The sequence below is a fragment of the Melospiza georgiana genome, chromosome 16 (genome assembly GCF_028018845.1).
Source record: "Melospiza georgiana isolate bMelGeo1 chromosome 16, bMelGeo1.pri, whole genome shotgun sequence".
In the NCBI taxonomy this organism is placed as follows: Eukaryota; Metazoa; Chordata; class Aves; order Passeriformes; family Passerellidae; genus Melospiza; species Melospiza georgiana.
In genome coordinates this window covers 13,262,250-13,285,777 of record NC_080445.1, presented here as the reverse complement: position 1 = coordinate 13,285,777, position 23,528 = coordinate 13,262,250, and the positions used below count along the sequence as shown (strand labels likewise).

At 46.0% G+C, this 23,528-nt stretch overlaps 2 protein-coding genes across 2 annotated transcripts in view; both read right to left on the bottom strand.

The window, feature by feature from the left end:
- Positions 1–7,282, bottom strand: part of LOC131090316 (uncharacterized) — a 55,861-nt gene extending 48,579 nt beyond the window's left edge. The window contains exon 1 of the mRNA XM_058035605.1: positions 6,492–7,282. Coding sequence (XP_057891588.1) covers positions 6,492–6,792 — 301 coding nt within the window. The 5' untranslated portion in view covers positions 6,793–7,282. The remainder of the gene's footprint in view (positions 1–6,491) is intronic.
- The window catches only part of IL20RB (interleukin 20 receptor subunit beta), a 28,914-nt gene continuing 12,402 nt past the window's right edge, over positions 7,017–23,528 (bottom strand). Inside the window, exons 6-9 of the mRNA XM_058035834.1 lie at positions 21,699–21,849; positions 20,635–20,780; positions 20,019–20,135; positions 7,017–7,331 (exon numbers count right to left, since the gene is read on the bottom strand). Of these exons, the coding sequence (XP_057891817.1) occupies positions 7,017–7,331; positions 20,019–20,135; positions 20,635–20,780; positions 21,699–21,849 (729 nt within the window). The remainder of the gene's footprint in view (positions 7,332–20,018; positions 20,136–20,634; positions 20,781–21,698; positions 21,850–23,528) is intronic.

Genomic DNA, 23,528 nt, shown 5'->3' with positions numbered 1-23,528 from the left:
AAGCAAATTTGAGGACAGCTAGAAACATCTGGTCTCCATTGGGATAATTCTCCCTTTTGTATTACTTGCCACAGTCTCCTTGTAAGACTGTCCTTTAGTCAGTTTACAATCTATTTATCCCAATGATAATCAATAAAGTGAATCTGCAACACAGGTTGATGCAGAAGGTCTCTCTGCTCCACTGTCTTTGTGTTGTCTGCAATGACAGGTATTTAGGGAAGCCAGTGGCAGATTTTTAGGGAAGAACAAAGGGGTGGGCACGGGGTAATTGTGCTTCTGTGCTCCCCTTGTCACACCAGAACTGCAGCAGCAGTTTGGGGATTGCTCTAAAATCATCCTGTCACTGACAGGAATGGAGGTTTCCTCTCTGGATCCATGCAATTCCCAATTTTGGCCTTCTCAGCATTCCCTGGCAGGGGGCTCTGCAGGAAGGAGTACTTATTTTTGTCTGTTATGCCTTTTTATTCTGGAATCATGGAAGCAGTCAATGGTGTGTTTTGTCTGAGCTCTGTCACTGTCACTCAATCCCCACCAATGGGACATCTCTGTGCCCTGGGCATTCTGTCCAGCCTGCAGCTCAGGCTGTTCACTGTGGAGCCTGCCTGCCTCTCCCTCTGTTCTCACCATCCTCCCCACTCTCTGCAGCTCTTCTGGAAAGAATTTTCACTGGACATTCCACCAAATATTTTTTTGCAAATCCACAGAGACTGGGTCTAATCCATTACCCTTGTCTGAGAAGTGATTCATCTTGGTAAATGATTTACCTTTAATAAACCCATACCTTTGATAAAACCTATTTGTGGCCATGAAATGAGTGCTTTCTCAGAAAACTGTCCTAAAATCCCTGGGTCAAGTGGCCTGCACAATTTTTTCCCACTTTTCTTTAAAGTAGTGATGTACAGATTCTTCTAACCCTGCATTTTCATGTACCAATTATTTCAACATCCTCAGATGGAGATTATCCTAGCCCCCTGGGTTCAGTTCCTCTAGCACTGGAAATTTTATCTTTAATACAGAGCTCTACCTCCTCCATTCCTTTTACCACTCTTTCCTTCCTAACAATTTAGAACCAGCAATTTTTACATTCCAGTCATGCGAATAAACCTGCCAGGTTTCAGTCATGCCAATTATATTGTATTTCTCATAATCCAGCAAGAATTCCCAAGTCCTCTTGCTTTTAATTATATACTCACAAGGCACTTGTGCCCAGCCCCTCTCTGGGCAGCCACCTGTGGTGAATCACTGCGATGTGTGATTATCACAGGGGCGGGGGACAGAGGTGCTGCAGAAACACTCTGCAGCTGGGAAAGGCTGGGGCAACTTCTGGTGTTTATGGCACAGATTTGCTCATTTCTGCAGGAGAAACCCCACTCTGCAGCTGGGGATGGCTGGGGCAACTTCTGGCTTTTACTCATTTCTGCAGGAGGAACCCCATTGTGTAGCTGGGAAAGGCTGGGGCAACTTGCAGCTTGTGGTGTTTATGACACAGATTTACTCATTTCTGCAGGAGAAACCCCATTCTGCAGCTGGGAAAGGTTGGGGCAGCTTCTGGTTTTTACTCCTTTCTGCAGGAGAAACCCCACTCTGCAGCTGAGAAAGGCTAAGACAACTTCTGGTTTTTACTCATTTCTGCAGGAGAAACCCTGCTCTGCAGCTGGGAAAGGCTGGGGCAACTTCTGGTGTTTATGGCACAGATTTATTCATTTCTGCAGGAGAAACCCCTCTCCCTTGCTGGCTTCTCCTCAAGGCACATTCAGGGCCCACACCTCTGACCCATTTTGATATTTACATCCAATCTAAATTCCACTCTCCCATTTCCTCCTTCAGGAGTAATAGGTGGTATAGAGCACACAAAGGGCTACAGGCCCCTTGCTCTCCAAAAAATTCAATCCAGACCCACAAAACAAGTTATGCATACCCATTCCTGCTCTCCTGCTTTCTGGGGAGCATCCTTGTTTATTTAATGGGACAGTACTGCTAAAAGGCAGCTGGGCAGCTGCTCTTCCCCTCTGGCTGTGGATGTTAATACTGAGCTTGTCTGTTCACTGGCAACCAAAGCAAGGTCTGAGTTCATGGGTTTTTCTATTAACATCAAAGCAAACACACAATTGAGCAAAACTGGCTGACTGCTCATTGCTTCCCAGCAACTCAAGCTACTTCCTACTCTCAAACTCCCCTTTAGAATTTGATATGCCACCTTGCCTACTTAATGTGCTAATTTTTTCATGGCGTGCGTGTTCTTGAGTCATGGAATCCACAGCAGGTTCACCACTGCTGCTGCCAGTGCAGCACTGTTGTGGGGCCGTGTGAGGTGCCCGAGCACAGACCGTGTGTGTGCAACAAGATACGTGCCCAAAGTCACATTTAAAAAGAAATTAAATGCTGGTCAGCTTGGCTCTGAGGCAGCTGGCCCTGGCCAAGGAGTTCACAGCCCAGGAGGAGCCCCAGGTGCAGACCACGAGCAGCTCAGTCTGGAGAGCTTTACCCTCATCCCCCTCTGAGGCTGGGTGTGTTGCTCCTACAGAAGGCACCTCCACCTGTGTGGCACCCAAAGCACTGAACCCACTCTGAAAGGGACAACCTCTTTCTGTTAGACTGAGATTCAGCACACTTTTGAGTCAGAAATTGTGCTAAATAATTACAGGACTCCCCCAGCAATGAAATAGAAGCGCTCCAGTCCCTCTTTTCCCAGAGGGGATTTACAATTACATTTCTCAGGTACTAAATGCTTTTTGAATTCTTGAGGTGTCCTAGACATGCTGGATAAAAATAAACTCTAGATTCACAAATTATTTCAGAAATAATCACAGCATTCAATCTCTGTTAGAGCTGTCAGTGGAAAGCAGAAACTGGCACCAAGAGGCAGGCACGCTCCACTGGGCTCTGCACAAAGTGGATGGCATGCTGCTTGCACCTCAGCCTCTGGAATCTAAATGCACCTTGCAGATAAACAGGGACAAGGAGGAGACACTCAAAAATGTGTTTGCTTGCTGCCTAAATGTCATTTTAAGGTGTGACTGAGTCCCAGCTCCTCCAGCCAACTGGGAGCCTGGAATGCTGCTCCATCAGCCGCTCCTGTTGGCACTACAAGAGCTGCTGTGTTGCAGCTGCACCAGTGCAGGGAGCAGAAAGTTTTGGCAGTGTGGCTGGAGGAGAGAGAAATCAAAAGCCTGGTGGCTGGAGGAAGAATGTGGCTCATTGGTGTGGAGGTTTGGAGGCTCTGGAGAGTTTTGGCAGTGCCACGATCACACAGTGAGTCCCTGGCATTCACCTGTGCCTGCTGGGATCCAGCACAGAATCACAGAGGGAGGGGACCCACAGGGATCATCAAATCCAGCTCCTGGCCCTGCACAGACACCCCAACAATCCCATCCTGTGCCTGAGGGGGCTGTGCAGACACTCCTGGAGCTCTGGCAGCCTCAGTGCTGGGACCATTACCAGTGCCAGTGCCCTGGGCAGCCTGTTCAGTGACCAAACACCCTCTGGGGAAAGAACCTTTTCCCAATATCCAACCTCAACCTGCCCTGACACAACTTGAGGATCCTAGGATGCTGTCACTGGTCACAACAGAAGAGACCAGTGCCTGACCCTCCTCTTCCCCTCATGAGGCAGTTACAGACTGTGATGAGGTCTCCTCTCACATTGCCTAAATTCAGACATCAGTGAGTCAGGGAGGCATCGGGATGGGATGGGAGCTGTGGGAATGGTGCTGACCATGGGCTCTGGCCATATGTTCTGCTGACAGAGTGTGAGCCTGGGAGTGACTGGGGAAGGGACTTTGCCTGGAGCAAGGCTGCTGCTGCAGTCACTTTAGAGTGCTGCTGGTAGAGGTTTAAGGAAGATGCTATTGACAGTGTACATCTGAGCTGGGGACTTGGGCTAATTGATACACCACTATTGAACAGTATTAATAAAATGCTGATGCCTGCAGGACTGGGCTCAGCAGGTGTGCTGAGGGTGAGGATGAGCCTGTGGGGTGGATTCCTCACAGGATGCACCTGTGGGGTGGATTCCTCACTGGGATGAGCCTGTGGGGTGGATTCCTCATGGGATGGGCCTGTGGGGTGGATTCCTCACAGGATGAGCCTCTGGGGTGGATTCGTCACAGGGATGGGCCTCTGGGGTGGATTCCTCATGGGATGGGCCTGTGGGGTGGATTCCTCACAGGATGAGCCTGTGGGGTGGATTCCTCACAGGATGAGCCTCTGGGGTGGATTCCTCACAGGATAAGCCTGTGGGGTGGATTCCTCACAGGATAAGCCTGTGGGGTGGATTCCTCACAGGGATGAGCCTCTGGGGTGGATTCCTCACAGGGATGAGCCTGTGGGGTGGATTCCTCACAGGATGAGCCTTTTGGAGTGGATTCATCACAGGGATGAGCCTGTGGGGTGGATTCCTCACAGGGATGAGCCTTTTGGAGTGGATTCATCACAGGATGAGCCTGTGGGGTGGATTCCTCACAGGATGAACCTCTGGGGTGGATTCCTCACAGGGAGCTGGAGTGGGGCTGTCTGTGCAAGCACAGCCCTGTGCCTCGGGGCCCTGCAGCTCAGATAAACGATCATCAGTCAGGCTGCAAGAGGCCATGACAACACTCTGACAGTCTGGCATTCCAAAGCCATCAGTCTGAGTGAAGAGCTGTCGGGTATTTTATGTTGGCACTATTAGGGACAAATTTAGACCCGTGTCCATTACATTGTTCCTGTCCTTCCCAGGAGAAGATATGGTAAATCTGAAAGAGGCAGCTGTCTGTCTAAGCCAATGTATCCCTGTACCTGCCTGGGTTATTTCCAAAGGTTGGTCACTCCTAGTCTGATAACTGAGGAGTTTCAGATAAGAGGAAACACTCACTGAGCTGCTGTGGGGGTGTGGGGAGGGAGAAGCAAACCCTTCTCTCCTGCTTTCACCATAACTTTTTAAAGCTGGCTTCCAGCTCTCTCCTGAAATCACCCACTACAGCACAGCTTTGTTTACCCAGTACAGAATAGATCTCTGTGTTTCTCTTCTCCCACAGATAACTCACTTTTCTGAGTGGGCTAGAGTCACACAGTTACAACTTATCTCACACATAAATCTGGACTTGGAAGGATTTCAGTATGTGCCAGAAATATGGGCATCCTTGATCATGCCACCCCAGCTAAGACGCTCAAAAAGCCAGAGAGTCTTAGGCTGCTCACTCAGGCTGCTGTGGCCTAACCTGATTCCCAAATCAGTAAGACAAATCAGCTTTTTTCCCTGTGTTTTTCTTTCCAACATCTAGAGTGTTGCTTTGGTGCTCTCATTTCAGCCTGGAGCTGTTGCAGTCCCAAGGCTGGAGTTCATGAACTTTCCCTTTTTAGCATTAAATTCAGTTTTAATAAGCAACTAATTCTGCAAGTACTCTCCTCAAAACCACCAGGGAGAATACACAACCCCTTGGGATGAAACAGGCTGAGAGCACTTCCCCAGGTTTGCCCCATTTTATGGTACATTCTCACAGAGAATTCTATCAATTTTACCAGAATTCTACCCCAAATTTCCCATTACCAGAGGGGCTGTGTTCTCAGAGGCATAACACATCCATGGTTAGCTGTTCCCCTCTCCCAGCAGTGAAGGACCAACTCCCTGATCTACTCCTAGGGCAGTGGCAGGATGGGATGGGATGGGATGGGATGGGATGGGATGGGATGGGATGGGATGGGAACAGCCCAGTGAGGAACAAGTGTCCACAACCCATCATCTCCTACTGAGTCACATCTGCAAACTTTATTTTTCAGTCACATAATCTAGAAAAGAGCTCTTTCAAAAGCAGAGTGTGGATGCTGGCTCCAGCAGACAGCTCTGGGAGCAGGGGCTGTCAGTTTGCATCTGCTGAGACTCAAACCGGTCCCAGGGCAGCTGCCTGCCATCCACCCTCCGGTGTTTTATTCCTCGGCAAGCGCCAGGCTACAGCAGAGGAAATGAATGCGCTGATAAGCTGGAGAGATGTCTTTCTGAGCGCTTCCCAGCAAGTAAATCGCTGAGCAGGGAACAGAAATGAGCTTTCTTGTGCCCGGTTGAGCCCTTTAACTGCATCTCTCTGCTCGATAACCACACGCCCCAGAGAGGGCTGGCGGGCGGTCATTCACTTCAGGGAGAGCACAAGACAGGCAAAAGCGGGTAAAACCCGTGATGTTTGTGCTCTCGCTGCCCTCGCCCCGCTGTCCTGGAGGGATTGCTGTGGGACGTGTGCCGGAGCAGCGCCGTGCGCTCGGAGCGCTGCCCGCCCGCGGCTGCAGTGCCCGCCCGGCGGCTGCTCCGGGGCTCGGCTGGAGAGCTCAAACCTGCAGCAGCCAGCGGGTAAACACGCGAACCCCTGCTCCCGCAGGAAACAGGTTGCTTTCCCGCAAAGAACTGTTAAACCCCTGCCTCTCTCTGCTCTAAGGTAGAGCTCGTCTATCCTCGCCGGTCGCTCATCGCGCCGAGGCGGACACAAAGCATCGCAGGCTGGGAGGAAGTTGTTTTATACTTACCAGCAGCATTGATATTTTCCTCACAGGAGTACCAGATCCCAGTGTGGAAATACCTGAAAAGGAAGCGGTCATCTCCCGTCTCCCAGCTGTAATGAACCACATTCTGGTTCGTCTCATTTGCAGTCTCATTCCCGCCGTAGTTGAGGCAGTTTGTCTTCTTCTCTTTCCCACAGCTCGGCTTGGGGACCCTCTGTGTGCCCTCACACCAGTGGGTCGTGATAAAAGCTGTTGTAGAGAAGAGGAGAGCCATCAGATTCAGACTCACTGCTAGCAGGGCTCTGCATCTTCGATTTGTCTTCATGGTAAATCCGCCCTCCCTCCCCCTCCTGCTGAGAGAAGAAGTCAAAGGGGTTTGTTTTATTTGGGAGAGGGGGGGGTGGGTTTCAAAGCCTCTCACGATTCAGAATCCAGTTGTCCAGGCATCAAAACTCTCAGCTTCTTCCAATCTGCTGCTGAAGCGGCGAAGGAAGCTCTGCAGCCAGACTCCCATTCTTCCCCCTTGACTTGAAGCCCTGCCTTTGTTGGTTAGAGCAGCAGCTGCCGGCGCGGCAGCGGGGCCGGTCCCTCGCAGCCGCGGAGCTTCAGCGCGCTGAGGGCAGCGGAGCGGCTCTGCCTGCCGAGGAGCCCCACAGGCGAGTGAGCGTCTGCTCGGCCGCCGCACACCATCCTCCCGAGGGGCTCCGCAGCCTCCTCCGCCGGGAGACACCTGCAGGCTGCCGGGCTCGCCGTGCCCTGCTCCCGGAGGATGGGCAGGAGCGGGCAGGGACAGCTGCCACCCGCTGCCACCCGCTGCCACCGCCGTGCCCGGCGCCGCTCCGAGCCCACTGCAGCGCGGCCGGCCTGCGGGAGGCGTCACGGCTCAGTCCCGACAAGAATTAGTGTTGTTATTATTAATGTTGTTATTATGTGGAGCTGCGAAAGGCATTTTTCGTGTGCCCCGAGGTAGAGATTCGTCCAGGAGGAGGAGGAGGAGGGGTGGAGTGGTACTTTAGCATTTCTGCTCTGAGCTAGAGAGGAGTAAATCCAGGGCTTGATTCTGCTTTCAGAACATTGGTGCAAATCTCTTTCTTCAGAGGCTTTGCTCTGGCAGCCCCAGAGGAATTTAGATTTGAAAGTGTGTGATGTGTAAAACCCACATCACACACTTTCAAATTGTCTTTCATAATATCAAGCAAAGCCCCTTGCCCAGACTTTCGTTCCCAGACCCAGCTCGTGCGGATGTTTTGGTTGAAGTGGATCTGGAGGAAATTTTGTAGGTCCTGCTTTGTGCAGACGGACAGAGCTAATTAGAGCAAACCCTGGGCTTTATTCACCAGATGGCAATGCTGAGAGCAGGGAGCAGTTAATACTCAATATCCCATTTCCAAATAGAAGTGCATGGTCCTCTCACCATGTCCAGCTGGCTCGTAGAGTTTCTGACCCTCTGCACATTGCTCAGAGCTCTCTGCTGAGCACCCTGAGGAGCAGAGCACCTGGGGATGGTGGGGACACAACCCTTGAGACCCAGTGTCCAGCACTGAGGTGGCCACACTTGTCACACAATAGTTCTGTCCCTTGGTGGATGAACACACTTTTCTGTGGTGAAGAAGCTGTTGGTGCCTTCTGAGTGGGGTTTCCTTCCAGCCTATTTTGGACTCTTTGCAGGGGCCTCTCAGAGCAGCCCAGCAGTGGCTTTCCCTGGAAATATCCACTATTGGAAATATCCAATATCCTGGAAATATCCAATATCCTGGAAATATCCACATAGCCGAGCAGGCTCACACTGACACACAGGACAATGCCCCCGCACCCACAGGCAGAGCTGCTGCTGTGCTTTGCTGACAGAACATGGGGAGTAGCTCCTCCAGCTCCTTGAGAAAGCCAGGGAGGATGAGGTGAAATTTGTCCTCAAGGCTTCCAGGACCTGTTCCTGCCCTCCTGATGCCCCTCACAGGTAGCCACAGAGCTCATGGCTCTTTTTGGTGCCTGTCCCAAATGTCTGAGCCCACCTGTTGATGACATTTCCCACTATTTCTACACTCACTTGGCTTTGGTCATCTTTTGTTATAAATACCCTGGAAAGGTAATAGAAAAAATTTGTGAGAAAACTCACAGGGCTCTGTGAGAGCAGTTGTGATGGCAGCTCTGCAAGTTTGGTGGAATAACTTTGCACCCAAGAGGCTTTGCCTTGCCCACTCCTGCCTGTGCCTGGTGATGCCACCTCCTCAGTGCCAGGTTTTTCCCTGTGCTCTGCACTATCATAGTGCCTCTCCTTGTCCTGTTGGACTTGCAGAGCACCTCTCCCTGTCCCACCTCTTGCAGCCAAATAACCAGCATTCTTTCCTTGGTTTTAATTGCAGGCAAGAAATGGAGGTGATACCTATTCAGAGGACCACAGGATTATTATTTCAATTATTTTTATGTTTAGGACAGTTACTCAGGGATGCATTTGTGGTGCTCCTGTATTTCTCAGGGTTATCCACTTGCTAAGAGGAATAAACAAAGCACTTGAAACTTTGACAGAAAGCCTTCACAAGAAAGCTGGTGCTGTTCTTCAGGACTGTCTTTCAAGTGGCTGCCAGCATCTGAATCATCACACTTCTCCAAGTGTGAATATAGGTCTTTACAGCTCTTTTCTCACAAATTCTCTCTATCTGTTGCCCTGTGAATTGTGTTTGCTGGCCTGCAGCACCAACACCTGCACACTCTGCTTCTCCCTGTGCCCATCTCCCTGAGGGGTGGGCATCCAAGACTTTTGTTTTCTGGGATAATTTTGTCCTAAATACTTCTTACATTTTGTTTTTACTCCTAATCCTAACAGATATTTCTATTTCTGTTCCTCCTTATCTTCTTCATTCTTGTTTTTCAGGTTGGCAGAGCTGTTGAGAACTGACATGGTGACATGGTGGCAGTAAATAAAAAAAAACAACCACAAAATAAAGCAGAAATTTGGGTTGTTTTGTGATACAGAGCTTTTAGAATCTTAAGCATTTAAAAAAACCAAACAGAAAGTAAAGTAGGCTCAGTCAGAGAATCTTTTAATATGAATAATTTTATTTTTCCTAAAGGAAACCAGGTTTTTTTTTTCATTGTTAGGATTACTTGAGAAGAAGGAAACTATTCTGTGCTATGCTCATGCTGTAATACTCCAATGACTTCTCTTTATATAATCTCTGTTTATCAGATTTGTTGTGTATAAAAATGGAAAGATCATGCATATGTTGCAGAAGGCAGTTCAGATGCCTGGATTAAGTAGTATTTATGTGGTATTATCTTTGATGATAACTTAGAAGGGTTTGAATGCTACAGAGATGTAGTTTTCAGGTTGTGGTTACAAGAATCTTTAAAAACCTTTTTGCAGTAATAACTTTTCTCTGATGTTGTGAGAAAAATTACCTTCCCAGGTTATAGTAACCCATTTTCCTTTAGTATTTCTTATAGGATCAGTGTAAATTGTTATTACTCAGTGTTTACTGTGTACAAAAACAATTTGGCCGGGAGGATTTAAAATAATGATAGCTTTTGCAAAAGGAATCTTTCAATCAGGCTCTGTTTTTCACTAGTGGAAAACAGAGGCACCATTCACTGAAGTGAGAGGAAGTCCTACTTTTGGGTCCTCTGGTGCTGATGGGGACATGGTGAGCTCAGTCTGGGTGTTTATTTGAACCAGCAATGTCAAATGCATGGGATTATATCCTGGATTTAAATCAACATTTTAAACCCCCTATAGTTTTATTTAAATTTTCATTTGTTATGGTTCTCTCCTCCTGGGCTTCCTCATGTGTTTATTTTGTCCTTTTCGGCTGTCACTGGAGTGGATTTCCCAGCTCCTCCTGCCACTTTGGACTGGGCCCCTCCTGGCAGCTCCTCTTTGCTTTTCCTCAGCACCACAGAGCCACAGCATTCACTTGTTCAATTCATTTGTCTTGCAAATGGCTCAAAATCTCCTTTTCTGGTTGGAATTTTCCTCCCTTGACATAGAGCTCTGCATAGCTCATCTTTCTCTTGCTCTCTTTCCAGGGTAAATATGAATTATTGGTGTGCCCCCAATGCACCTCCCCTGTCTCTGCTCTGTCCAGCAAAATGGGAAGTTTCTCTTTACGTCAGTCACTTAACAGGTTTTATTTTTATATTTGGAGAAGAGGGCTGGGATGGAAATGCTGTCCATATTTCCCCAGACTGTGTCACCCAGCTGTGAAGTTTGTGCTCTCTCCACCCCAGACTCAGGCTCCTTTTTGCCGTTTTCACCCCAGTTTTTATCTTTTCCTCAGAGCTCTGGCCCCAAGCAGTCTGTGTTCAGCAGTGATGCTTGGCACTCTGAGCACACAGCCTGGCCTGCACAGTCCAGCTCATCTCAGAGATGCTGCTCAGAGACAATCCCGATTTTCTGACAGAAATTAAGCCCTCAGCAAATGGGCAGCCCCCAGGGGTCCATGTGAAGGTGGGCAGAATGTTGATACCACAGGAAACCTTGGTCTTCACTTTAACTCATGACTTGCAGTGTGTCTTTCACGTACTTTGCTTGTGGGCATTTAGGCAAGGACGAGAAGATTGCTCAGGAAATTCTCCCTGTTCCTAAAGCAACCAGGCAAAAAATGATTTCTGACAGTACTGTAGCAGAGACCTTTAGTAATCTTGACAGAAATGAAAGTGGTAAAATAAACTGTTGCCTCTCCCATAAAAATTTCCTTGGTCCAGCATCACTGGGCAGTAGAGAAGCCATCCCTGAGTGCCCTCTCTGGGTGCTGTGAGCAGCATTGCCCATCCTGGCTGTGCTTTCAGGGACTGCAGGCACCATCCTGCAGCACACAGGCTCCCTGAGTTTCCCAAACACATCAGATCCATCAGACCCATCCATCAGGCTCCCTGAGTGTCCCAAACACATCAGACCCATCCATCAGGCTCCCTGAGTGTCCCAAAGAACATCAGATCCATCAGACCCATCCATCAGGCTCCCTGAGTGTCCCAAACACATCAGATCCATCAGATCCATCCATCAGGCTCCCTGAGTGTCCCAAACACATCAGATCCATCTATCAGGCTCCCTGAGCATCCCAAAGTGTGACCGTGTTCACAGGGGTTTTCAGATGAGGGAAGAGACAAGGATCTGACTCCATGTTTCAGAAGGCTTGATTTATTATTTTATGATATATATTACATTAAAACTATACTAAAAGAATAGAAGAAAGGATTTCATCAGAAGGTTAGATAAGAATAGAATAGAATAGAATAGAATAGAATAGAATAGAATAGAATAGAATAGAATAGAATAGAATAGAATAGAATAGAATAGGATAGGAATGATAACAAAGGCTCTGTCTTGGACAGAGAGTCCAAGCCAGCTGACTGTGATTGGCCATTAATTATAAACATCCAACATGGGCCAATCACAGATGCACCTGTTGCATTCCACAGCAGCAGATAATCAATGTTTACATTTTGTTCCTGAGGCCTCTCAGCTTCTCAGGAGGAAAAATCCTAAGGAAAGGATTTTTCATAAAAAGATGTCTGCAACACCAAAGAGCATCAGATCCATCAGATCCATCCATCAGGCTCCCTGAGTGTCCCCAAACACATCAGATCCATCAGATTCATCCATCAGGCTCCCTGAGTGTCCCAAACACATCAGATCCATCAGATCCATCCATCAGGCTCCCTGAGTGTCCCCAAACACATCAGATCCATCAGACCCATCCATCAGGCTCCCTGAGTGTCCCAAAGAGCATCAGATCCATCAGATCCATCCATCAGGCTCCCTGAGTGTCCCCAAACACATCAGATCCACCAGCCAGCTCTGCTCTTTGTGTCACAGCTGGGTGGGACTGGGATGCCAGCAGATTTGCACTCATCTGCTATCTGCATTTAATTCTTCCAGCAGCTGCTGGAGAGCAAGGGAGATGAAAAGAAGTGACAGGTCTGAGTCATGCCTTGATTCGTGTCTGGGGGAGCTGCCTGGCTGATGGCCTGAAGAGGCAGTCCAAAAGGTCAGGGCTGAGCAAGCACGACATTCCTGAGGCAATTCCCAGCCAGCTATTTACATGTGCCCACCTATGGTGGGAGTGAATGAAGTGTAATGCTATCCTACTTTTGATCCTGGATTAGAAATTTTTCTGTCTTAAAGTTACAAGAATTATTCCCTCACAATTGACAGTTGGATTGGATTAAATTAATATTTAGTATTCTTTGTTAAGGCTAACTATGATATGAGGCAGTCCAAAAGGTCAGGGCTGAACAAGCACAATATTCTTGAGGAAATTCCCAACCAGATATTTACATGTGCCCACCTGTGGTGGGAGTGAATTAAGTATCACACTATCCTCCTTTTGATCCTGAATCATAAATTTTTCTGTCTTAGAGTTACAAGAATTATTTCCTCACAATTGACAGTTGGATTGGATTAAGATGAAAGTTTAATTACTATTTAGTACTCTTTGTTAAGGCTAACTTTGATATGTCTTAAGTTGTCACAAGGAGCTGCAGGCCCACTTAAGAAGAACTCTAAAAGCAGAACCCACTTCATTCTTTATTGCTGTAATTAAAGAAGCATTCTTGCACATCAAAGCCTTAATGGCAGCTTGTGAGTCTTTCAATATTCCTGGGCACCCTGGCCTGGCATGAGAGCAGCCCCAGAGCAAAAGTGGCCACAACAAACAGAGCAGTGCTGAGACATGTCAAAGGGTTCATTACTCAAACATGCTCTTTTATAAGCCAGGCATCTGATTTCCATATTCATATAAAGTTATATATTGTCATATCCTACTGTGCTTTTGGAAGCAACTACACTAACTACAGATGAATTCATTTATATTACTTCCTTGTTGTGTTTTTTAAGACATTTTTCCCTTTCTCTTATCAATGTATTTTTAGGGACAGAAGCTAGAACATTTAAATGTTTATAGTTTTCAATTTCTGCTTGGCAAAGGATCAAACTGTGTGCATTTGGTGTCATTTATATGAAGAATAATGTTGCTTATTTGTATGTCCACGTATTTTCCCCCATAATTAGGATTCATCCATATGTCCAGGCACTTTAAGTAGTAGATCATGATTTGCAGTGGGATTTTAGTTTAGAAAGGAGTGATCAGGGAGATTTGTTGGAGCAAGCTCTATACCTGGAGCTTCATGTTTCTATATCTTCTCTGCAGAAATTGGACCTTTGCAAAATGCACTTGGGGAAATAGACTTTTCCAGAGCAGAGTAGAAGAGGCTGCTTAGGTGCAGGGGTGGATTTTGATGGGGCCATGCAGAAAATGGGTGCACATGGGGGTATATTCCAAGCCAGGGCACCAAGAGCCCCTGGGATGTGCCCATGACCCCATCAAGGTGGTGATGCTGAAGGTGAGGGCAGGGAGGCAGGAGGGTCAGGCTGGCTCTTGCATGTAACAGGGCACTGCATTTGGTCTACATTGAGAGAGAAGTCATACACCACACCAAATTTATACACACAGCCAGCAAAGGTTTTAAACCTTTCAGTAGCAAACCTCAGTTTGAGCAGAAATCTCTCCCCCAGGAGCAGGGCAGAAGACAAAGCAACCAAACTAAAAAAATCAAGAGATCAATACTGAAAGCAAAACGAAGTGGCAAAGATGTGTCTCCAGAGCTAAGGCAGGTAATTGCATAACTGTTCCAAGGGGAAGAGAAAAGGTCAGCAGGCAGAAGACAGGCTGCTGCTTGGAAAGCTCCTGCCTGGCTGGGGACAGCTTTTCACAGCGTATGGAAGGAAAAGTGAGGAAAATGAGGATGCAGAACTGACTGAGAAAATGCCAAACTTCCTGAGAAGGCCTGGGCAAGACTGTCCCAAAATGGCACAAAGTCTCATGGGGAGAGACATCCCCCAAACTGAGGGACTTTTGAGGCAGCAAACCAAACCCAGCAGAGTGTGGCTCTGAACAATGTGAAATTTCACAATGAAGTTGTAGCAGATGGCAGAAGAGGGAGTGAAGGCCAGGACTTGGCAGAAAGAGGGAGAATGCCAGCCATCAGGCTGTCTGGAGAGCAGCAGGAGGGAGGAGATAGATGAGCAACCTGGAGGACGAGCAGGACACTGAGCGGAGGGAAAGCAGAGAGCAGGGAGGGCTGGAGCAGGGGAAGGCTGCCTTGGACACCACAATGAGATAAAAGGACAGAGCTGCAGCTGGCTGCTATCAAAGACCACTCTCACAAGTCTGCATGAACTCTCTGACCTCAGCAAAGGGGCAAAATGAGAGAGCAATTCTTCAAAGGGAAAGTGTTATGAATCTTCTGGGAGCTTAAATGGGAATGGGGCTGCAGGAGGGAAAGGTTCAGCAGCACCACACTGACTGCTCAGCTTGGGAGCTGTATTTCCAGCTTCACAGCTGGTCATGAATGTTTCCTCTTTCCAACCCCTTCCTTGGCTGGGTTTTGGATGGGGAAAAGTCCTTTCTTTTCTCAGTACCCTGCAAGGTCTCAGGTAGGGAACGCTCTGCCTCTCCCCTTGACCTCTGAGGTTGTGTGCATCTTTGAAGAGACCTTCCTTTCCTCCACCAAATCATCCAGGTTTCACAGACTCCTGGTATTTGTGTATGTTAATACAACACCCTCTGGTATTTACATTTTGTGAAAAAATTATTTTGCTTAAGATTTTTTTCCTTAAGAAGCTAAGAGGCTTCAGAGGAAAGGAAAACAATTCTTATTTTGCTTTTTATGTGTTGTGTTTGGAGATTGTTTACCCACAGGTGATTGCTCCATTGGATTCTGCTGGGAGTTGTTTTCACTCTTTGGCCAGTAATGGCCACGTTGGGACTCTGAGGAGAGTAATGAGTTTTCATTATTATCTTTTTTAGCATTCATTAAGTATCCTTTCTGTATTCTTTAGTATAGTTAGTATAGCATTCTTTAATATAATACAGTATAATAAAATAATAAATTAACCTTCTAAAAACATAAAGTCAAATGCATCATTCCTGCCTTCATTGGGGTAACCCCTGCAAATACAATAACACCCTTAACAGAGACTGCAGGATTGGATACTGATAGAGACACTCAGTTAAAATAGTTCTGCCAAATGGGAATTGTTTGACTTAAGGCAAAATGTATTGACTTAAACCTGTACTCAGTCTTTAAACAGGCCTCATACTCTTGATTCAGGCATCTGATCTAAGAAAGAATAATATAAAATATTTTTTAAAATAAAAAATATAAATTAAAATATTTTAAGAATAAAAAATATAAATTATATATATATATATATATTCCAGCCCTGAGGATGTGTGAATCCAGGGGAAGCTGCTGCCAGCCCTGCCTGGGGCTGTGGGGTGGGTAGGGTGTGTGGTAGGACCACTGCCTGCATGGGGACAGCATGTCCTTGGCTCCTAACAAAGCTCTGAGCTGATCCCAAGCAAGTCATGGACATTAAAATCCTCAGAAGGGGCCATTTCTGTAGTAACAGTTAAATTATAGCCCATGCACGGCAGGAAACCAAATTAGGGCTCCGTGTGCAGTATTTACTTGGGCAATTTCACTTAACCTTGCCATCTTTTAATTGCTTTTATGTCTTGATTTAGTAATTTCTGATTTTTTTTAATAGTTCCATTTATTGAGAAGCACCACAAGAGACGTGAACTGAGTAATTTTCTGTTTGTGCTGTTTTGCACTGTAATAGCAACAGAATCATCTGTAGGCAAATTCTTCAGGCAATAAATATCTGTCTCTGGTTTGGATGTTTATTATTTTCGTAGCAGTTTATTTGCAGGACAGAGTACCACCTTCACAAGAAATGGAACTGATTTGCAGTCCAAGTAGTGCTTTTGGTTACCTCTAGATTTTGTAAGAAAAGAGACAAAACATAAAGTAATAATGCAGGAAACACGTAAAATGGTAATTTATCAAGTTAAAGATCTCGGTTTGATTGGAGAGAGAAATGAATAAAAATTGCAAAAAGCAATATACTTCTAATGAAATATAGTTCAGAGGAAAAATTACCCTATATTCCAGGCTGTTAGTGTCATGGAACAGATAATTGAATTCCTTGCTTTCTTGTCAGTGCAGCAATATGTAACTCTGCTGAAATTCTCAGGTAATCCACAGTTTTTATGCTGATCTTCATAATTTTTTCTTCGAAAACTGTTCTAATTACCTCTTCTTCTGTTCTTAAAAAGTCTTCATAAAAAGGTTGAGTTTTTGGACTCACATCCCACAGGTAACAGAGCACAAAACCAAAACTCACTCAGAAGATGATGCAGCTTTGTGCTTTATTTTGGTGCAACATTTTTTAGAAAAGTAGAAAAGTTTATTTTGAAAGAAATGGAGCCACTTGGTACCTCATGAAGGGAAAGGAACAGAGCAAATCTCATCTGTACACATTCTTCACTGTGGTGAATGGCCTGGGCCTTTTTGCAAGGTGGTATCGTGGTGGTGGGACCAAAATTAGTAATGAAAAGCAGTGTTTGCCATGCCAAAATCAACCTTTGGATAGCAGGAAAATGAATGAAGGAGTCAGTGATGGCAGCTGCCCATGCCAGGGCCACCCTGCCCTGTGCACATGGCAGGCAGGGGAGTTGCTCTTGTTCTCTACCATGATTTTCAGGCTTAACAAAATGCAGCACATTGTTCCCAAGGAGGAGGTTGAAAAGGATTTTCAATCACCATCTCAAATTTGGCTTCAAGCTGCCATAAACTGGAATATCCTAATGTAAATTGAGAGTAGTCTGCTAAGGAGGCAGTGGCACTTAGAGAGTTCTCTCCCATGTCCCCATTTTAAGAATTTTTTCTTGGGTGTTTCTTTTGTTTAATGTTGTCTGTGCAGTTTTCTACAACAGTTTAACTGCTTTATTGGCAATGAGGAAGGACATTAAATCTGTTATTGCAAGTGGGGAAGAAACATATGCTCTGTGCTTAATGTGCAGCTGGAAAATACACAGGAAAATAATTTTTTAAAAGCCCTTCACATTCAATGGCTTTTATTTCCCTTCTTTTCTATATACCCCTGAATAATTGCTGGTGCTTCCATGGCTGGTTAGAGGATAGTGCTGATAATGCCAAGATTGTGGGTTTGATCCCCATATTGGCCATTCACTTAACAATTGGGCTTGTTGGTCCTTGTGGGTCTCTTCCAGCTCAGAAGTTTCTGATTCTGTGGTTCTGAAAATGCAGCAGTGTGGGGGCAAGAGATAGGAGGAGTTGCTTGAGGCTTCTTGGATCTATGGCATGGACAAGCCAGAGGATCATTTCGTGCATGGAAATTTCTATACCTCTGTGGGGTGTCTAGAAATCAAGGCGCTGAGAAATCAAGGCACTGAACTTCTCTGAATCAATGGGGTACAAAATAAAGATAAATGTGAGGCACAGGAGCTCCCTAAACCAGCCCCATCACCTCTGTGATGTGGATCTGCCCTTGACAATTCAAGCAGTGGGCAAAGCTGTGCAAAGGGATGCTTGCCCAAGAGCCTTGACCCTGCAAGGAGCTGAAGCTCTGTGCTGTGTGTGCTCCCCAAACACTGCAGCTCACTGCCAGCATCACTCCCTGCCTGCCTCCCAGTGCTGCTCCAATTTGGTTTAGGGAGGGTGAGAGCTGCTGGGTCATTTCTGCCCATGGAAATGCCCTTTTCCTCTTTTCTCCCAAATCATCTCTGGGCCCAGCATCTCATGGGTGCTTGTAGCCAGGCATTCCCCAGCTAATTATCAACAAACTAATAATGAACTCTGAGTCTTCAATGCCCAGACTTGCATGGACTTTCTCACCTTGTAATTTGCTCAATATTCAGCAATATCAATCCTAAAGTTCAACACCAAAGCTCTGCACTCCAGTATTGTCCAGAAAGAAGCAAAAGGGATAGGAATCCACCAAACCAGTGGGCTGCAGGAGGAAAATGAGGGGCTGGCCAGGAGCCAGGGCTCACAGTGCCTGGGCAGAGCACAGGTACAGACTCCTGAGCCACTTCTGCCTTTCCACGGTGCTTTGTTGCCACCCCATGGCCTCACATAAGGCTGCAAGAATGGAACTGGAAAAGGTGCACTCTTTGAGATGTCTTGCATTTCATTAAAACCACTGAGAGCCTTTGAGAAAAGCTTCTCAGGTCAATGTCTTTTCATGTCTCTGCTTTACAGGTGATAAATGATTTTTTTTTCCAGTGTGACAGCCATAATTGCAATATACACAACTCCTGTATTTCATCTGTATTTAGAAGGAATTTCTCTTGTCTTTTGCAATTTCCTTCCTCAAGAGGAGAAGCTGCCTGGAGGATAATGGTGTTATCAGGCGTGGGATGGTCACTAAATGGCAATGCTGTGATGCTTGATCCATCCAGCCTGATATTCCTGTTTGCCAAGATGAGAACTGCATTTGCCCCTCACTCTGGCCCTCCTGACCACAGCAACACATCTGCCTGGTGTGAAATAATCCCTGTCCTGTTTCAGATATGGTGTTGAACCACGGGGATGCCCAGCAAGCACCCTGGAAAATCCTGACCACTATTCACACATATTTTTTTCTCTTTTCCCATTTCTTTTACTATTTCTGGAGCCTACCTTTCTCTGTCTTTTCCCAATCTTTCTCAACTCCAATCCTCTCTCATTTAAATAATTCACCCCTAATTTTCTTCTCCCTAAAGGTCTTGGTTTTTCCTTCATGTATACACTATTATACTTGCAGGGAATGTCCTGACAAAGACAGGAATGATGAGTCTGACTCCATGTTCTCAGAAGGCTAATTTATTACTTTATTATACTATATTATATTAAAGAATGCTATACTAAATAATACAGAAAGGATACTTACAGAATGTTAAAAAGATAATAATGAAAACTTCTGACTCTTTCCAGAGTCCTGACACAGCTTGGCCCCGATTGGCCAAAGAGTGAAAACAACTCCCAGCAGAATGCAATGGAACAATCACCTGTGGGTAAACAATCTCCAAACATATTCCACATGAGCACAACACAGGAGAAGCAAATGAGATAAGAATTGTTTTCCTTTTCTCAGAGGCTTCTCAATTTCCCAGGAAGAAAACTCCTGGTTGAAGGGATTTTTCAGAGAATGTGAATACACAGCTTTTGCATTTCTGACACCCTGACTGGGTGATACTGGAGCTGTACACTGTCAGTGATGCTCTGTTAGTCTTGCAGAGCTCCCTCCAAGCACTTCAGAGATCTGGCTGTTTCCCACAGCACTCCTTCCAAAGCACTGGTGAAAGCAGGCATCCCTCATGGTGGTGTCTGCAAGTTTTGGTGGCACCAGCACTGTGCCTGTCACGTGCACAGATTGGGATGCCACATCCCCTCATGCCTTTTTCAAAGAATGTCACCTCACTTCAGGGTCTGCATTTTTTCCCCTGATCATTCCAGCTGGCTTAGCCATGCAAGAAGCTCTTACTGAGATAAAAACAACGAGGCTGAAATGATTTGGAGTAAGAGACTGGGCTCTCCAGATGTTGCTCTGGTGAAAAAGGGGGCCTGGGTCACCCCATGTCTGCTCCTAAGGGTATGAAGGACAGGGACAGGAACTGGCAGCTGCCACCTTTACTTGCTTTTGATGGGATGGAGGAAGCTGCTACAAAGGGGCTGTTGGTTTTCTGGGCTGCTCTGAAGTGCCTTTTGAATCCATAGCTGGAGAGCTTCTTCTGAGGGCATCACAACCACCATCAGGTCACATTGCTCAGCTTCTTCCCTGCCCCGCAGGATCAGCTGGGTGGGGGGCTCTGATTCCTTCTGGAAAACAAATGCACTCCCTCAAACACCCTCAGGCTGCTTGTCCTTTTCCCCACAAAGTGTTCCTCTCTTCCTTCCTGCCACAGCTGCCCAGAGAGCCCACAGCCACAGAAGCAGCTAAGCTGCATTCTCACTTGAGTTGGACATTCTCACATTTTCCCCAGGAGCTGTTGGTTGATTTCTCCTTGGCAGGCTGCTGAGAGGCTCAGAGGGGTAGCAGGGACGTGCAGCAGTGCTGACAGTGGCACAGCTGGTGGGGTCAGGGAGCAGCTGGGGCAGTCCCTGCCTCCCCAGCCCTTTCCCCAGAAGCACCAGGAGCGTCTTCCCTGCTCAGGGTTTGGGGCTAAAGGCAGTTCAGGGCTGCTGCATCCCTGCAGCTCAGCTCCTCATGCTGGAAAGGGAAAAGCTTCCTGGAAATCTGCTCTTTATCACTGCCCCATGCTCCTGTGAATACCCAGCATGCTAAAATCCAATAAAACACAGTAAAAAAAAAAGTTACCAGTGTGTCTGGCAGGACAGCAGCAGGGCAGCAGGAGTGTTGGAAGATTTTACTGATTTTCCAGGCAAGGAGAGGCAGGGTCAAAACTGCCACAGCAAAGCCAGCAGAGGCGATGAGGGCAGTAACCAACCACATGGATTTGTCACCTGCAAATGAGAGAGCAGCAAAACTTCTCAGAGACCTTGCAGGGAGCTTACACTCACTGCACAGCCTGAGTCCTCTGTGGCTGCTGTGCCACCCACCCTGGGGACATCCCTCCCCAGCCAATTCCAGTGCCATGGTGGGGCTGCACCCTTCCTGTTGCACCTCTGCAAAGGAACAAACACAGCAAACCAGGCAGGAGGTTGGAGTGGAAACAAAAGGAAGAGCATATGTTGGATTAAGCTTTTTTTTTACTTACAGATGGGGCAACTGAGAGGTGTTTAAAAACTTTTATTCTATTTTATTATTATTTATTTTAAAAATCATAATATAACTTTTAATTTTTTATTTCTATTTATTTAAATTACTTCATTATAATATTATTATAATATTTATTATAATAATTCACTATAATACCACTGTAATATAAAATAATATAATATTGCTTACAATAATTTATTATAATAATTATATTTTAACACATTTATATAATATAATGTTATAATGATTAATCTGATATGATATTATATAATAATATAGTATCTATAGATAAGTATTATAACATTATTACAATATAATATTTTATAATTATTACAATAATAATAAAATAATATAATACTATAATATTAGTATAGTTATAAGAATTATGATATTATAATATTATTATAATGATATCGTTATATTATTTATTTTTAATTTTTAATATTTAATATTTTAATTATTTAAAAATTAGAGTATTTTCTTTTTTTTTTTAATTCTACTTTTTTAGCTTTATGTGAAGGGTGAGACAATACAGATGTCATAAATCACGCCATCACAATCAGAAGCCAACTATTTCAGAAACTTACTTTAAAATTCTCTTCAAATTGATTTCCCACAAGCTTTGGGCAGGGCAGGGGGCAGGAGGGAGGGCTGGCTCTTACCCTGAGCCCTCACACACTGCGTGGGGCTGAAGCTGCTGCTCCTGTTGATGGCCTGGACGTGAGTCTGAGCCTTCACACAGTACTCAGCTCCTGCCTCCATGGTGTCCAGGTGAACCACGGAGCTCACCTCCCTCAGCACCTTCTGCTGCACCTGCCACAGCCCCACAACACAAACATCAGGGCAGGGATCTCACCTCAGAGAGCAGCCCTGCATCGGTGCCTCGAAGGAGCTGGGAATGAAACAACACACCCTTCTGAGATAGTATTAGTGCAGGAGGTAACACAAAGGTTGATCTTTATTGGAGGCCTCCAGGGGCAGGTATGGAAAATGTCCACAAACCTCCCCCCCCCTACCGCCACAGGTTGAATACAGAGTTATAACTTCAGTAAAACTGTATAAATATATAAATACAGAATTATAACTTCAGTAAAGCATCATTAAAAAAAGCACCAATTAAGAGCACAAGCGTTGATTCAACTCCCCCCCTCCACCTCCCCCAAGTTCATGCCCCTTCTAAATCCTCCCCCTTCAGGTGGAACTGAAGTTTATTGGTGAAAATGTGTCTCCAAGAGCTGTTTTTTGGCCTTGGTTTCTAAGAAGAACCAAGGTAGGTTAGACGCTTTGGAATATGGTGGGGAAAATCACTGGGAAAACCAGCTAGGAATGCAATAATGGGCTACAGAGCTCCAAAACTCAGTGCAAGGGATACTGAGATATAGAAAAGTGAAAATGCAAAAAATGGTCTGGCATCACCACAATGCTCATCCAGTGAGGAAAGGAGGGAGCAGCAGGGGATGTCTGAGCCTATGTGAGCAGGACAAAAGGAGGATGAAAGCAGCCAGCAAAGCACAGTGGGGTGCAGAATGAGTCCACATACTTCACGAAGGGCAGGAGGGGCTGAAGGAAGGAGATGTAAGCCAGAGATGAATGATGATGTTGGGCCACAACCCTGGATCAGAGCCTGGCACCCTGCTAGGAGGGGCATGGCCGAGGTCTCAATTGATCTGAGCTTTTTCTGGGTGTGATGGATGCCAAAACCATCACTGTGCTGGGACAGGGTGTGAGAGCAGTGCCAGGGAGCTCAGAGAGGGGATGGACCAGTTAGTGAGGGGCAGTGAGTTTGGTGTGTGCGCCTGAGACACACTGCAGCAAATTGAAACAGAGTGTAAGCAGCAGCACATTACTTTATTGCCATAAATAGGTCTGCATTCATTGCTGGCAAAATGAATTTGCTGTTTCAGTGTCCCCAGCCATGAGAGGATGGCTAACAGCTCCCCAGCTGCTCCTCTTGCTGTGCTGCAGATGCAAACCTGTTCTCACAGAAGGCCTGATCAGCCTCCAGCTCCACACATATGGAAAACTCCAACGAGCCAGGAGGGCTCTCCTGGCAGGGCAAGTCCTTCCCACCATCAAAATGGCCTTCTCCACAGAAACATGATATGGAGAGCCATTAGTTTGAAAAGATTTCAAGGAAAAAATAATGTGTATGACTACCTGGAGTGATCTCTTGCAAAAACATCAAATGAGACATGTCAAATGTAAAAATAATTGAATAAAAAAAAAAATAAGAGTCCCAGCGCAGGACTTGTCTTGACCAGTAAAATTAATGTTTGCAACAGTCCAGTTGGTAGAAAGTATTCTGAAATTTTTGGAATGAATGTTGAGGTCATTAAGATCACATAATGAAGAAGATTTAATAAATAATTAAGTTAAATTAATAAAATTAATTCATAAAAGACAACCAGATGCAAACCTGTTGATTGTTTTTAAGGTGTCAGAAAGCCCATTATCTCATTTAGCTGGATCTCACAGTGGGCAGTCCTGCTCCT